The sequence below is a fragment of the Ursus americanus genome, chromosome 1, assembly GCF_024610735.1.
Source record: "Ursus americanus isolate L20-20 chromosome 1, mUrsAme1.1.p, whole genome shotgun sequence".
Lineage (NCBI taxonomy): Eukaryota > Metazoa > Chordata > Mammalia > Carnivora > Ursidae > Ursus > Ursus americanus.
In genome coordinates this window covers 55,607,416-55,623,307 of record NC_142127.1, presented here as the reverse complement: position 1 = coordinate 55,623,307, position 15,892 = coordinate 55,607,416, and the positions used below count along the sequence as shown (strand labels likewise).

Sequence of the window (15,892 nt, the reverse complement as noted above, 5' to 3'; positions counted from 1 at the left end):
GTAACTGAAACATAAGTATTTTATTTTGGAAATAATCAGTCTTCAATTTGACAATAGCTATCATTCTTAAGAAAATTCTAAACAAATAATTCTGGATCTTTTTAGAAATTGATTTAAATAATCCCAGATTCTTTTATTATAAATATATAGGTAGCAGTTTTTCAAACTTTAGAATTGGGGTTATATCACAGAGAAAAACTCATAGAACAGCTTTGAAATTTATAAACTCTAACACAAATGGAGGCATTGGAAGTTACGTAATATAATGAGCTAAGATTAAAAATTAAGAAATGTGCTTTTTTGTAAATCTCAAGATAATCTAATGATTCCAGGAATAAAGCAGAAGAGGACCATCAGTTGGTGCATAATTCTTTGACTTCTATTTTTTTGTTGTTGTTAAATAAAACTGGTAGTATAATAATAATCACTTTTCCCCATGCAGAGTTTTCTAGTTCTCTTCTGTCTGCCGAGGAAGAAGGATTCCAAACCTATAGCTCTGGCCTTCAGTTATCTAATAGAAATGAAACACTTGAACTTTCATCTGAACCTCCAGTTCAGTCAACTACATTTGATTCCAAAAAGGAAGGCCATGTTCCAATTTTCATCAAAGAAGCGTCAAATGCTGAAATAAGCGTAGGGGATGTGGCTAAACTGTCTGTTACTGTCACTGGCATTCCCAAGCCTAAAATTCAGTGGTTCTTTAATGGAGTAATGTTAACCCCTTCTGCTGACTACAAATTTGTTTTTGACGGCAATGATCATAGTTTGATCATCCTGTTCACCCAATTTGAGGATGAGGGAGAGTATACATGCATTGCCAGTAATAAATATGGACAGACAGTATGCAGTGCCTATCTAAAAATTAGTTCCAAAGGAGAGGCGCACAAAGAGAAAGAACCAGAACCAGTGGGAAAAAATCTGGAAAAGTTTGAAGGTCCTTGTCCTCCTTACTTCCTTAAGGAGTTCAAACCAATTCACTGTGCTCAGGGTCTCCCTGCTGTCTTTGAGTACAAGGTGCTTGGAGAGCCTGCACCCACGGTCTTGTGGTTCAAAGAAAACAAGCAGCTTTGCACCAATGTTTATTACACCATCATCCATAACCCTGATGGTTCTGGAACATTCATTGTCAATGACCCTCAGAGGGAAGATAGTGGCCTCTACGTCTGTAAAGCAGAGAATATGTGGGGTGAGTCGACCTGTGCTGCGGAGCTGCTTGTGCTTCTGGAAGACACAGACAAGCCTGATGCTCCCTGCGAGGCAGAGCCCACACCAGAGGCTATCAAAGATTTTCCGCAGATGTCACTAAAGGGTCCTGCAGTCGAAGCCTTTGACTCAGAGCAGGAAATTGCAGCTTTTGTAAATGACACCATTTTGAAAGCTGCTTCAATTGCAGAAGAAAACCAGCAGCTTTCTTATGAGCATATCATTAAAACCAGTGAACTGAGTAGTCAAGTTACTTTAGTGGCTGAGCAGTTGCAATCCACAGTCATGTTGGAGCAGAACGTGCCTGATCCAGAAAGCACCAGGGCACTTCTTTCCATCAATGGCACCATTCACGTTCGGCCTATCAAGGAACCATCTCCCAATTTACAGCTGCAGATTGTCCAGTCCCAGAAAACCCTCCCGAAAGAAGATGTCCTAATGCTTCAAGAGCCTGAGTCACAGGTGGTCCTATCAGATACTGAAAAAATCTTCCCAAGTGCCATGTCCATAGAAGAAATTAGTTCATTAATGGTGGAGCCTCTGAAAACTTTCCTAGCTGAACCTGAAGGGAGTTATCCACAGTCTTCAATAGAAGAAGCTCCAGCCCATTCATATCCAACCTCTGTGGCTGAGGAAGTGCTGTCATCAAGAGAAAAGACAGCATCTGCAATGGACAAAGAGCAAAGACTGACCCTTCCAAAGCAAGAGGCACAAAGTGCTCTCACCCTGAGTCAGAGCTTAGCTGAGGGAAGCATGGAAAGTCGTAAGGGTCCTGAGGTCAAGCCCCAGGTCCCTTCAGAACACACATGCACGGAAGATGAAATTTTGATGGAAAGTGCAGATCAACTGGAAAGTGCAGGGCAGGATTTTGCAGCCAGGACTGAGGAAGGCAAGTCCTTAAGGTTTCCGCTAGCATGTGAGGAAAAGCAGGTACTGCTCAAGGAAGAGTGTTCTGACCACTTGGCAGTGCCCCTGAACCAAACCAGTGAGTATAAAAAAGAGCCCATGATGATAAATGGTGTGCAAGAGGTGCAGACAAGTGACACTCTTCCTAAGGAGAGTTTGCTTCCTGGAATTCCAGAAGAACAACGATTAAACCTCAAAACTCAGATCCGCAGGGCTTTGCAAGCAGCAGTGGCCAGTGAGCAGCCAAGTCTTTTCTCTGAATGGTTAAGGAACGTTGAAAAGGTGGAGGTAAAGGCCATAAACTTCACCCAAGAGCCCAGACGCATTCTGTGTACCTACCTTATTACCTCAGTGAAGACTCTAACGGAAGAATTCACCATTGCTATTGAAGGCATTGATCCTCAAACGGCTGACTTGAAAACTGAACTGAAGGATGCTCTGTGCTCTATTGTATGTGAGGAGATAAACGTCTTAACAGCTGAGGATCCCAGAATCCAGAAAGGGGGCTTTCAGGAAGAGCCGGGTCCTTTTTTAGATTCACAGAAGGTTGAAGCAATCTGGGAACCAGAAGTCGAGTCTAAACATCTTGTCTCTGCAGAAGAGGTCAGCTATGTTCATGTGGAAAGTCAGGTCAAAGTTGCAGATACCACACCTGTCCCTGATGGCGTTGCTCTGGCTGCTAGCCCTGAGGAAAAACAGGGTGAGACTCCAAAGCCGTCAGAGGAAAGAGAGAAGTCCTCTGGAAGTGGTACTGGGGAGGTGGGCCTAGGAGAGCTACAGGAAGCTGAGGGTAGCTTAGCCGAAGAGGACGGTCCTGTCATACACACGCCCTTGGTGGACACGACTGCGGAGGAAGGTGACATTGTAAACCTCACGACATTCATAACAAATGCCAAAGAGGTGAATTGGTATTTTGAGGGCAAACTGGTGCATTCAGATGAAAAGTTCAAGTGTTTACAAGATCAAAATACATATACGCTAGTGATCGACAAAGTAAATACGGAAGAACATCAAGGAGCATATACCTGCGAGGCCTTGAACGACAAGGGGAATGCAGCAACTTCGGCCAAACTCACTGTAGTCAAAAGAGGTTGGATTTTAAGGATGAGGGGGCTCGAGCTCTAACGTTCACTGGATCGTAATGATTTAGTTTCCATCACTGAGTTTTCACTGACCTGCCTCTGCCACAGAGTGATTTGTATAGAGTAAGAACGAAACCACAGACGTAATCATGGTTATTAAGTCTTCTCCTTGCGGGATAGTGCATTATCCTATCTAGCTACTATTTATTTTTAAAATAAAACTTTATTTTCATATGTTCCATGACACCAATATGTTTTTTAGTTTATATTTCCTTGAAAATACTTTAATAATACATAATAAAAGCTGTCAGTGAATGCCTCGCTGTCTGAAATTGCCAGTCTCATCCCTAAATTCAGAATAACCATGATTAATTGTCCATTTGTGTTTCTTATTTGTATTTCTTTTTTGGTGTTGTTTCACTTCCTCACTGTATTTAGTATACCACTTTTTTTTAAATGCTGTTCACAGTGTTCTTAGCATGGTATATTTAAAGAATATATCATGTTGTTATGCATGTAAGCCCATGGCATCACTTTTTAATCGTGTTTTTCACAATCCACTGCAAAGTAACGATTGAAGATGTTAAAAGCTACTTATTGTCTTCTTTTACCTTCAGTGATTGTTCTCATTTTCCAGTCACTTGTCTTCAACTGCTGCAATCCATCTCACCAATTTCAACTGTTTTACTTCATTAACAGCAACAAAAGTGTGAAGAAAAAGACAAATGTGGTATCCCTGATAAGGAGGCGGACTAATGGCCTCTGCTTCCCTCTGCAGCTGCCCCAGTGATCAAAAGGAGAATCGAGCCCCTGGAAGTAGCTCTGGGCCACCTAGCCAAATTCACCTGCGAGGTCCAAACTGCCCCCAATGTCCGGTTCCAGTGGTTTAAAGCTGGCCGAGAAATTTACGAAAGCGACAAGTGTTCGATTCGATCTTCGAAGTATGTCTCCACCCTGGAAATCCTGCGAACCCAGGTTGTGGACTGTGGCGAGTACACCTGCAAAGCCTCCAACGAGTACGGCAGCGTCAGCTGCACAGCCACGCTGACCGTGACAGGTAAATGACACACGTCGAGATGGTCGTCCTGCTTCACACTGTTGCCTGTTTTGCTTTTTGTACAGGTGCAGGATTGGCTTGTCCTGCCAACTGGAGAAGCCAGTGGCTGAGCTATAACATGGTGGCTAGGTCGTGCAGAGTCCCTGTGGGACGAGAGCTCATTCTGTACTGGCCTCTTTCTAAGAGCAGCTAAAGAAAAAATAAAAATAACTTATTATTTTGAAAACAATGTCAAGGAATCCAATGAGCAGTGACACCTGAAAGTTTGGTTTGGGTTTTTTTCTCTCTCTCTTTAAAACGACTAGCATGGTGGAAATATCTTGGCTAACGTCTCATGGCCTGGCTCGGCACAGAATATGACACGTTTCAGGACAGTTTGTTGCTACTAAAAAATAAATAATGTCCCATTGTATTTGATAATTTGGAACCAGTTAACCAGTTAAGAACAGAATTACAAACTGAAAAAAAAAAAAAAAAGCCCAAGCATAAGACTGAATTTAAATCCTAAAATAAGATAGGGAGCTATTCAGGACTACAAATTAGGATTCTCACCCTAGGCTTTATTACTGATTTAAAAATAAGAGCAACTACAGAAATATTCTGTTCTCAGTTTCCTAATTGACACTCATCAAGTATTCGAATTCCCTCATTAGCAAAAAAAAAAAAAAAATCAGTCGTGCTTTCCTTTTGTCTGTCTGTCTCTGTCTCTTTTGCTTTCTTCTTCCAAGGGAAAGTGTGAATATAAACGCTGGGGTAGCAATTCCCTGTGTTGTTAAGAGAAAGAAGACGTGCATTAAATATCTGGGCGGGACAGCCCCTTGGTCTTTTCCAATAGAAGCATGAAGGGGAAAGGCAAACACAGCACATCTTTTTGGCTTGGAAAAGTCATGGTTCCTTGTAGCTTTCTCTCCCTTGCCACTCTTTTACGATTCAAAAAATCTGAAACCCAGGCCCATGATAACCCATCTAGGGGTTTCACTTTGTGATTAGAGTCTCCATGCAATCCGCTGCCTGGCAGTCTTCTTAACGATGCTTTTGAACCTCTTCACCCAAATTAGGCCAGTTCAGTAAGGGGACTGATACCTGAGCTTTCAAATGATAAGAAGGGAAAAAGGAGGAGGAGGATTCTTTTTAAATTGGAAAGAGGTCCCTAAAGGCTTCCTTCAAAATGCAGAATGGAAATGGGAAATTACTGCTAGAAATATTTTTACGAGTTGGAAATGACTTAGGGAATGAATTCAAAGTTGGGCCGTTGAAGGATTTGCTGATGGTTGACATGAAGGTTAGAGAGACTTCACAAAACTACTCCTTCTTATCACTTAATGTCCCTATTCTTCAGGAGAGTCGAGTACATTTTCTTTATCTTCTTTACACAGTCTTCTAACTCACAGAATTAAAGGAGCAGCTGAATTACTTATCAAATAATTCAGACAACTAATCAGCTACTAAAGTGGACGAATCTTTAACAATAATAAGTTAACGTTGCTAGACAAAGCAACATTTGTTCTTTCCTTTAACGGAGACGTTGAAAGTACTGTCTCTCTCCTCTATAAAGAACTCTCTCATCCCTTTCCTTTGACAAATCTTTTCATCTAATTAATTTATTATCCTATTAAATAATGTCTCATGTCTGTCTAAATATATAACTCATCTTTTCTCTTTCTTAGAATATATAATGACAGCAAGAGTTTCTGTGGGGACAAAATATAATGTTGAAAAAAATTTCTTTTGCAGAGGCTTATCCACCAAGCTTTTACTCCAGACCTAAGTCCGTTACAACTTTTGTGGGTAAGACAGCCAAGTTCCTCTGCACAGTATTAGGGACTCCCGTGATCGAAACCATTTGGCAGAAAGACGGGGCTGCGCTGTCACCTTCCCCTAACCGCAAGATTTCAGAGGCAGAAAATAAACACAGTTTAGAACTCTCAAATCTTACAATTCAAGATAGAGGAGTTTATTCTTGTAAAGCTTCTAACAAGTTTGGAGCTGACATCTGCCAAGCTGAGTTAATCATCATCGACAAGCCACATTTCATTAAAGAATTAGAACCTGTGCAGTCAGCAATCAATAAGAAGATCCACCTCGAGTGCCAAGTGGATGAAGACAGAAAGGTGACAGTAACATGGAATAAAGATGGGCAAAAACTCCCCCCTGGGAAAGATTATAAGATCTATTTTGAAGATAAAATAGCATCACTTGAGATCCCTCTGGCCAAACTCAAAGATTCAGGAACTTACGTTTGTACCGCTTCCAATGAGGCTGGGAGCAGCTCTTCTTCAGCAACAGTCACCATCAGAGGTAAGAAATGCATGAATGTTATTTTGCACTTTAAGGATGCGCTGGAGAAAAACTGTGGACACACCGTGCAGTCCGTACATTTTATTATTATTAAAGTAATTTCATCTAAGCAATTGTTTTGGTTTGGCGAAATTGTGGTGTTGTCTGATTTTATATTTTCAGTCTTCTTCTGAAGCTACTCTGTTCCTTTAAAACTGTCTGCCATTAACAAAACCTGCTTCCGATTTCTTCTAAGAACTTCAAGTGTCTAGGCAATCCGTAATGACCTTCTCTTAGGCAGTTGTTTTCTGTGTAAGGCAAAGAGTCTGCTTTTTGTGTAAGACAAGAGTTCGCTTGCTTTTGTGTGTGTTTATTTTTTTAATTGAGAGACCAGGAAAGGGTTTTAAAATAATAGAATCATGGAGAACTATCGAGGACACCACTACCCTTTCAGAAATTTCATCGGGATATTTGATGTGTGTTGTGTCTTCTTGTGGTATATGTCTCTTTTTTTTTTTTTTTTTTGTGGAGCTGGTGCTTCAGATCTCTTTCTTTTTTGTTAACTTCTTGTAGAACCACCGTCCTTCGTGAAGAAGGTGGACCCCTCTTATTTAATGCTGCCAGGTGAATCAGCACGCCTCCATTGCAAGCTGAAAGGCTCACCTGTGATCCAGGTCACTTGGTTTAAAAATAACAAAGAACTTAGTGAGAGTAACACTATTCGAATGTCTTTCGTCAATTCTGAGGCTGTGCTTGATCTGACGGATGTCAAAGTTGAAGATAGTGGCAGTTACTCATGTGAGGCGGTGAATGACGTTGGCAGTGACTCGTGCAGTGCTGAAATCGTTATCAAAGGTTTGTTGAATCGAAGTCTGCGGGTTTTCTGAGAAAAGATTTTCTTTTTACTTGCTTGGGACACATTACTTATACCATGCTTTCGTGCTTTTGTAGAGCCTCCTTCTTTCATCAAAACCCTTGAGCCTGCAGATATAGTGAGAGGAACAAATGCCCTTCTTCGGTGTGAAATCTCAGGCACTGGACCCTTTGAAATTAGCTGGTTCAAAGACAAGAAGCAAATTCGAAGTAGTAAAAAGTACAGGTTGTTTTCTCAGAAGTCTCTGGTGTCTCTGGAGATCTTTTCTTTCAATAGTGCAGACGTTGGTGAATATGAATGTGTGGTTGCTAATGAAGTCGGGAAGTGTGGCTGCAGTGCAACACACTTACTAAAAGGTCAGTGCTTGAACGCAACAACGCCTCTTTAACAAATTGCCGAAACAGCTTTCTTAATCCACGGAAGGGAAACTGGCGGGTTTTCTTCTTCTCCTAACCCATGAAAATATGTTTCACTTTTGCTTTAACCTGGGACCTCGGGGACAAAGTCAGTGACCTTCATCCAGTCTTTATTCTGAGATGACTGTAAATATTTACTCTCCAATAACGAAAGTGGGTTACGTAATAATCTATGACCATATTGTCAGCTGATAACCACGTATCTTCTGTGCTTCTTTCTGTCGGATGGAAGTGTGATTCTTCTTAAATTTTAACTTAATTCTTCTCGTTAACCGACACTACAGGAGGGTGATATTGGGCAAGAGAAATGTAATCTAGATGAAACACAAATGTGTATGGTGTCGAAAGGGTTTGGGAATTGATAAGCTTTGTCTGTTCTTTCTTTAACTAGAACCGCCAACCTTTGTAAAGAAAGTAGATGATTTTACCGCACTAGCAGGTCAAACTGTTACCTTACAAGCTGCCGTGAGAGGGTCAGAACCCATCTCTGTCACCTGGTTTAAAGGACAAGAAATAATTAAAGAAGATGGAAAGATCAAAATGAGCTTTTCTAATGGTGTTGCAGTCTTGATCATCCCTGACGTTCAGATTAGTTTTGGTGACAAATACACCTGCCTGGCTGAAAACGAAGCCGGAAGCCAAACGTCTGTTGGGGAATTAATAGTTAAAGGTTCGTGTAGGAACATTTTAACTTAGTATTGCTATTTCCATTTAGAGTGGAACCCTAATGCACACTTGGTCATGCTAACTATTTAATACCATTGTAGAACCTGCCAAAATTGTTGAGAGAGCAGAGCTGATCCAGGTGACAGCAGGAGACCCAGCCACGCTGGAGTATACAGTCACAGGCACCCCAGAGCTCAAGCCCAAATGGTACAAAGATGGAAGACCTTTGGTTGCTAGTAAAAAGTATCGAATAAGTTTTAAAAACAATGTTGCCCAACTCAAATTTTATTCAGCTGAACTGCACGATAGCGGCCAGTACACATTTGAGATTTCCAATGAAGTGGGCAGCAGCTCCTGCGAAACAACGTTCACTGTATTGGGTTAGTATCTTCAGAAACATATGCTGCCCATTCCTTTGAAACCTAACCAGTGAGCAAGAATAAAATCACTGAGCGATTTCCCATGTTTGTCTTTCTTCTCTTCTTGTGCCACGAACAGATCGAGACATCGCTCCGTTCTTTACCAAACCCCTACGCAACGTGGGCAGTGTTGTTAACAGCACCTGCAGGCTGGACTGCAGAGTCGCTGGCTCTCTTCCCATGAGGGTGTCCTGGTTCAAGGACGGTAGAGAAATAGCTTCTTCTGACAAATACAGAATAGCCTTTGTGGAAGGCACAGCCTCTTTGGAGATAAGCAGAGTAGACATGAATGACGCGGGCAATTTCACTTGTCGAGCCACGAATTCCGTGGGAAGCAAAGACAGCAGCGGAGCCCTGATTGTGCAAGGTTGGCCGGAAACTTTGCATTTCATTCTAATATAGATGATGTTCAAATTAAGGCCTCTTCTCTTAGATCACGCTTCTTAACTCTTAGAAATTCTTTCTTATGCCCCTCCTTTAGAACCACCCAGTTTTGTAACTAAGCCTGCATCCAAGGACGTTCTGCCTGGCTCAGCAGTCTGCCTGAAGAGCACCTTCCAAGGGTCCACCCCTTTCACAGTCAAATGGTTTAAGGGTGCCAAAGAGCTTGTCTCTGGTGGAAGCTGCTATATTAGCAAAGAAGCTTTAGAAAGTTCCCTGGAACTCTATGCAGTAAAAACCTCCGATTCTGGCACATACACCTGCCAAGTCAGCAACGTTGCCGGAAGCGTGGAGTGCAGTGCAAACTTATTTGTAAAAGGTTTGCTTGGTTTTCTTGACATCTTTGTGCTATCATCCTTACAAGTTCTTTCCTCTTCCTCGAGTTTTTTAATAACTTCCTTCCTTCCGCAGAGCCCGCCACGTTTGTTGAGAGGTTAGAGCCATCACAGTTGTTAAAGAAGGGAGACGCCACCCAGCTGGCCTGCAAAGTCACTGGTACCCCTCCAATTAAAATCACATGGTTTGCAAATGATAGAGAAATCAAGGAGAGCAGCAAGCACAAAATGACTTTTGTGGAGTCCACCGCCGTCCTAAGACTTACAGATGTTGCCATTGAAGACAGTGGCGAGTACATGTGCGAGGCCCAAAATGAAGCTGGCAGTGACCACTGTGGTAGCATTTTGATAGTCAAAGGTTTGTGTTCACATTGCCCCTTGTGTTACCACAGGTGTGGCCCATAGCCCAGATTCACCCCTCGTTAACTCAAAGTAATTCCTTTCCTGCTATAGAGTCACCTTACTTTACCAAAGAATTTAAGCCCATTGAAGTGTTGAAGGAATACGACGTCATGTTGCTGGCCGAGGTGGCAGGCACACCTCCCTTTGAGATCACTTGGTTCAAAGACAACACTACGCTGAGAAGTGGTAGGAAGTATAAAACCTTCATTCAGGACCAGCTGGTGAGCCTGCAGATCCTCAAGTTCGTCGCCACGGATGCTGGTGAATACCAGTGCCGGGTGACCAATGAGGTGGGCAGCAGCACCTGCAGTGCCCGGGTGACTCTGAGAGGTTAGTGTCCGTTCAAATGATGCGCTGGCTCTTCTGTAGAGAGAACTCTTTGTTCCAACAAAAATCCACTTTGGCTCTAAAGCTGACACTGATTGAGAATTATTCTTCTATTAGAACCCCCAGCCTTTGTGAAGAAGATCGAGAGCACCAGCTCCCTTCGGGGGGGCACCGCTGCCTTCCAGGCCACTCTCAAGGGCTCCTTGCCGATCACCGTGACTTGGTTAAAGGACAATGAGGAAATCACCGAGGACGATAATATAAGAATGACCTTTGAGAACAATGTGGCTAGTCTGTACCTCAGTGGCATCGAAGTCAAGCATGATGGGAAATATGTCTGTCAGGCCAGAAATGATGCAGGAATACATAGATGTTCTGCACTGCTCTCAGTGAAAGGTCGGTTCAGGTTTTCCGTGGGTTTTAGGGAATAAGGCAGATGTGAGCCTTTTAGTGGAGTGATTCACCACCCACACCTGTCCGTCTGTTTTCTACAGAACCTGCAACAATCACCGAGGAGGCTGTGTCTATAGATGTCACCCAAGGGGACCCAGCCACTTTGCAGGTTAAATTTTCAGGGACTAAAGAGCTTACAGCCAGATGGTTTAAAGATGGCCAAGAACTGACCCTGGGCCAAAAATACAAAATCAGTGTCACTGACACAGTCTCTGTACTGAAGATTATTTCTACAGAAAAGAGAGATAGTGGAGAATATACTTTTGAGGTCCAAAATGATGTTGGGAGAAGCAGCTGCAAGGCTAGCATTAATGTATTAGGTTGGTATTGAAACTGAGTGTCTCCTCCTCATCTCCTACAATTTTACAGAAAATACAAATTGCTGCGTTGACCTAACTTTTTTTTTTTTTTGGTTTCTTGCTTTTTCATTGCATAGATCTTATCATACCTCCCTCATTCACCAAAAAGCTGAAGAAAATGGACAGCATTAAAGGGTCTTTTATTGACTTAGAATGTATAGTGGCTGGGTCACATCCCATCAGCATCCAGTGGTTCAAAGACGACCAGGAAATAACAGCTAGTGAAAAATACAAATTCTCTTTTCATGACAATACTGCCTTCTTGGAAATCAGTCATCTGGAAGGTACAGACAGTGGGACATACACCTGTTCGGCCACCAATAAGGCAGGACACAACCAGTGCAGTGGCCATCTCACAGTCAAAGGTTGGCACTTTTTATCTCCCCTTATCAAGGACTGGTCTGCTCTCTCATTTCTTAATTCTCACCCTTACTGCCCCATTCCAAAGTAAACCTTCCTTTCTCTTTTTGTTTCTTTGTCTTTCATCCCAGAACCCCCTTACTTCATGGAAAAGCCACAGTCACAAGACGTCAGTCCCCATACAAGGGTTCAGCTAAAGGCTCTTGTGGGTGGCACTGCGCCCATGACCATAAAGTGGTTTAAAGATAACAAAGAGTTGCACTCAGGAGCAGCTCGCTCAGTTTGGAAGGATGACACGTCCACCATCCTGGAGCTCTTTTCAGCCAAAGCTGCCGATTCTGGGACCTACATTTGCCAACTAAGCAACGATGTTGGCACCGCAACCAGTAAAGCCACTCTCTTTGTGAAAGGTCTGGTCTCTGCATACATCTCTCTTGCTTGCTTGTCTGGATTTTCTTGAGCGGGGAGGGACGAGGCTGGAGAAAGCGATTCTGACCTTTGTTTTAAAAAGATGCTCAATGTGACACTTTCTTCCCCGTCTTTAGAACCTCCTCAATTCATTAAGAAGCCCAGCCCCGTATTAGTGCTGAGAAACGGACAGTCGACAACATTTGAATGCCAAATAACAGGCACTCCTGAAATCAGAGTTTCTTGGTATCTGGACGGGAATGAAATAACAGCCATTAAGAAATATGGCATTTCCTTCATCGATGGTGTAGCCACTTTCCAAATTTCTGGTGCCAGGGTAGAAAACAGCGGGACTTACGTCTGTGAAGCCCGCAATGACGCAGGCACGGCAAGCTGCAGCATTGAATTAAAAGTGAAAGGTGCGTTACTGGGTCCGTTTGCCCTTTCGGCTGTGCTGCCGGCCAGGCTGTCGGTCTTCCCTCAAGTAAGCTCGTGTCTGTCTTCCTTTTGAATCTTTAGAACCTCCCACCTTTATCAGGGAGCTGAGGCCCGTGGAGGTCGTGAAAGATAGTGACGTGCAGCTGGAGTGTGAAGTGGCGGGAACGTCTCCATTTGAGGTCACTTGGCTGAGGAATAACAAGGAAATTCGAAGCAGCAAAAAATATACCCTAACCGACAGAGTATCCGTGTTTAACCTCCATATAACCCGGTGTGACCCCTCAGACACTGGTGAATACCAGTGCATCGTATCCAATGAAGGCGGCAGCTGCTCTAGCAGTACCCGGGTCTCCCTGAAAGGTCAGTGGCACACACGAGAACAGGCTACCATGTAAGAATTTCGCAATGTCTTTCATTTTATGATCACAAGGAGAAGCTCAACCATGCCTCTTCTTTTCCCACTATCTCACTGAATCACAGAACCACCATCGTTCATGAAGAAGATAGAGAACCTCACCACTGTTTTGAAAAGCTCTGCCACCTTTCAGAGTACGGTGGCGGGCTCTCCTCCCATTTCTATAACCTGGCTCAAGGATGATCACATTCTTGATGAAGATGATAATGTTCATATTTCGTTTGTGAACAATGTGGCCACGCTTCAGATCAGAGCTGTGGACAACGGGCACAGCGGGAGATACACGTGTCAAGCCAAGAACGAGTCAGGCGTTGAGCGGTGTTATGCTTTCCTTTTAGTCCAAGGTCTGTAAGCTGTTCTCTTGAGGACTTAGTCGAGGGGGGACAGTTTCATAAGCACCCTGTGTTTCCAGCGGAATTAACAATGCAGCTCATGTGCACTTTAATTCTCACTGCAGAGCCTGCTCAGATCCTAGAGAAAGCGAAGTCTGTCGATGTCACTGAGAAAGACCCGGTGACTCTGGAGTGCGTAGTGGCCGGGACACCAGAACTCAAAGTGAAATGGCTGAAGGATGGAAAACAAATTGTGCCTAGTAGATATTTTTCGATGAGTTTTGAAAATAATGTGGCCAGTTTTAGGATCCAGTCAGTCATGAAGCAAGACAGTGGTCAGTACACATTCAAGGTGGAAAATGACTTTGGAAGCAGTAGCTGCGACGCCCACCTGAGAGTGCTAGGTGTGTACTTTGGCCCTAGTTGGCTTCCCTTATCTCTGTGACCTCTATCCCTTGTGCACAAGTGGCAACATATTAATCGATGTGTTTTGCTGTTTGCATTGGATAGATCAAGATATCCCTCCATCTTTCACCAAAAAATTAACCAAAATGGATAAAGTTCTGGGCTCTTCTATTCGTATGGAGTGCAAGGTTTCTGGCTCACTTCCTATTAGCGCTCAGTGGTTTAAGGACGGAAAAGAAATATCTACAAGTGCAAAATACAGACCCATCAGTCACGAGAACACAGTGTCACTGGAAGTTAATAATCTGGAATTAGAGGATACGGCGAATTACACATGCAAGGTCTCAAACGTAGCAGGGGATGATGCATGCAGTGGCATCTTAACTGTTAAAGGTTAGAACTTCTTTTCCTCTTCCTGGTTCTTCTTTGTGATTGCTTTTTAAATGTGCCACTCTTCCTTTGTATTCTTTAGAACTAAAAGTCTCAATACTTCTGTTTTGTGGTTCTATATTTATTGAGTTCAAGAAATACACCGTTGTTGCCTCTTTTCAGAAATGTTTGCTTACATGTCCATATGACTGTCAAAACACTTTAACTACAAGGAATCTAATTAAGTATATTTCTCTTAACATCTGTAGAACCACCAAGCTTCCTGGTGAAACCCGAGCGACAACAAGCCATACCGGATTCTACAGTAGAATTTAAGGCAGTATTGAAAGGAACACCACCATTTAAAATAAAATGGTTTAAAGATGATGTGGAACTTGCCTCTGGACCTAAATGTTTCATTGGCTTGGAAGGGTCAACTAGCTTCTTAAATCTCTATTCAGTGGATGCTTCCAAGACTGGACAATACACTTGCCAAGTTACCAATGACGTTGGTAGCGACTCTTGTACTACAGTGCTGCTTGTGACAGGTGTGCACTGTTTGAGTGTTTCACATTTCTGTCTGACCTGTGGCTCCCTTCTGTACAGTGCATCTACCCAGTCAAGAAAGTTCACTTCTCTCTAACAGTACACAGTATTTGCCAGGCATTGTTCATCTTTTCCTCTTTCCTGCGTACTACCTAATTTAGCATGTTATTTATATCTGTTCCCTCATCATCTCCTCTTTCTTTCACTCTCTAGAACCACCAAAGTTTGTAAAGAAATTAGAAACATCCAAAATAGTGAAAGCAGGTGACTCCACACGACTTGAATGCAAGATAACGGGATCCCCAGAAATCAGAGTTGTGTGGTACAGAAATGAACACGAACTCCACGCCAGTGATAAATACAGAATGACTTTCATTGACTCAGTGGCCGTCCTACAGATGAACAATCTCGGCACTGAGGACAGTGGGGATTTCATTTGTGAGGCTCAGAATCCTGCCGGCAGCACAAGCTGCAGTACCAAGGTTATCGTAAAAGGTAGAAATCTCTTCCTTCTGTCCCTCATTACCTGAAACCCACCTTCTCCTCCCCTGGGGTATCATAGCTCTTTATTCTTTCACTGTCATTTTAGCTTCCATTTGAGATCATAGAATAGTTCCCCAAACTAGTATTATTTCCCTTTTTAGATGTTCTTTCTTAAGATTTCCTTACATGTAGCTATTTTTCTTGTTATTCCAATGCCATCATTCTGATCACCTCAACACATTGGCCAAGCAGTTTAAATTCGATGTTTCACAAACATAGAAAGAAAGAAAGAAAGAAAGAAAGAAAGAAAGAAAGAAAGAAAGAAAGAAAGAAAGAAAGAAAGAAAGAAAGAAAGAAAAAAGGAAAGAAAAGAAAAAAGAAAAGAAAAGTAGGCATTTTAAAATCTATTTTTGCCTTTGGTCAGCTTATGAATATATCATCAGCCTCACTATAATCTTTAGCATTAATAGCAAAGAATATTTACCACATATATATAAGATGCAAGCAATACAGGTTTTAACCTTACATTTGAAACAGGACAATTAGAGGCGTACCTGGGTAGCTCGGTCAGTTAAGTGTCCAACTCTTGATTTCAGGTCTTAATCTCAGGGTTGTGAGTTCAAGCCCCATGTTAGGCTCCACTCTGGAGCCTACTTAAAAATATATACATAAATATATATTTTTTAAATACTGGACAATTATATATATTTTTTTCTCTCTCAAGAATTGGTTCCTATTTTTTAAAAATTATATCACTATACCTTGGTACAATGAATACCAGTATTTTCTGTGGCCATTTTCCAGTATTTTTATCACAAAGTCCAAGTCTGTCATGGTGTGAAGCAATTATTTCAGTAACATTTGTTGACGTGGAAGACTTAGATCACAAGTGTCATAAGGGCTTTCAGCTATCTCCGTT

At 42.4% G+C, this 15,892-nt stretch overlaps 1 protein-coding gene across 2 annotated transcripts in view; it reads left to right on the top strand.

Moving 5' to 3' along the window:
• Positions 1–15,892, top strand: part of TTN (titin) — a 268,971-nt gene that overhangs the window by 63,944 nt on the left and 189,135 nt on the right. Inside the window, exons 46-67 of one of the 2 annotated variants that reach the window (XM_087861790.1) lie at positions 443–3,199; positions 3,970–4,248; positions 5,983–6,546; positions 7,099–7,380; positions 7,477–7,755; positions 8,207–8,485; positions 8,583–8,861; positions 8,980–9,267; positions 9,382–9,660; positions 9,753–10,034; positions 10,130–10,408; positions 10,523–10,801; positions 10,900–11,178; positions 11,295–11,582; positions 11,709–11,987; positions 12,123–12,404; positions 12,505–12,783; positions 12,904–13,182; positions 13,296–13,574; positions 13,681–13,968; positions 14,214–14,492; positions 14,704–14,985. In XM_087861790.1, coding sequence (XP_087717916.1) covers positions 443–3,199; positions 3,970–4,248; positions 5,983–6,546; positions 7,099–7,380; positions 7,477–7,755; positions 8,207–8,485; positions 8,583–8,861; positions 8,980–9,267; positions 9,382–9,660; positions 9,753–10,034; positions 10,130–10,408; positions 10,523–10,801; positions 10,900–11,178; positions 11,295–11,582; positions 11,709–11,987; positions 12,123–12,404; positions 12,505–12,783; positions 12,904–13,182; positions 13,296–13,574; positions 13,681–13,968; positions 14,214–14,492; positions 14,704–14,985 — 8,940 coding nt within the window. The remainder of the gene's footprint in view (positions 1–442; positions 3,200–3,969; positions 4,249–5,982; positions 6,547–7,098; positions 7,381–7,476; positions 7,756–8,206; positions 8,486–8,582; positions 8,862–8,979; positions 9,268–9,381; positions 9,661–9,752; positions 10,035–10,129; positions 10,409–10,522; positions 10,802–10,899; positions 11,179–11,294; positions 11,583–11,708; positions 11,988–12,122; positions 12,405–12,504; positions 12,784–12,903; positions 13,183–13,295; positions 13,575–13,680; positions 13,969–14,213; positions 14,493–14,703; positions 14,986–15,892) is intronic. The other variant, XM_087861792.1, reaches the window with a different exon arrangement.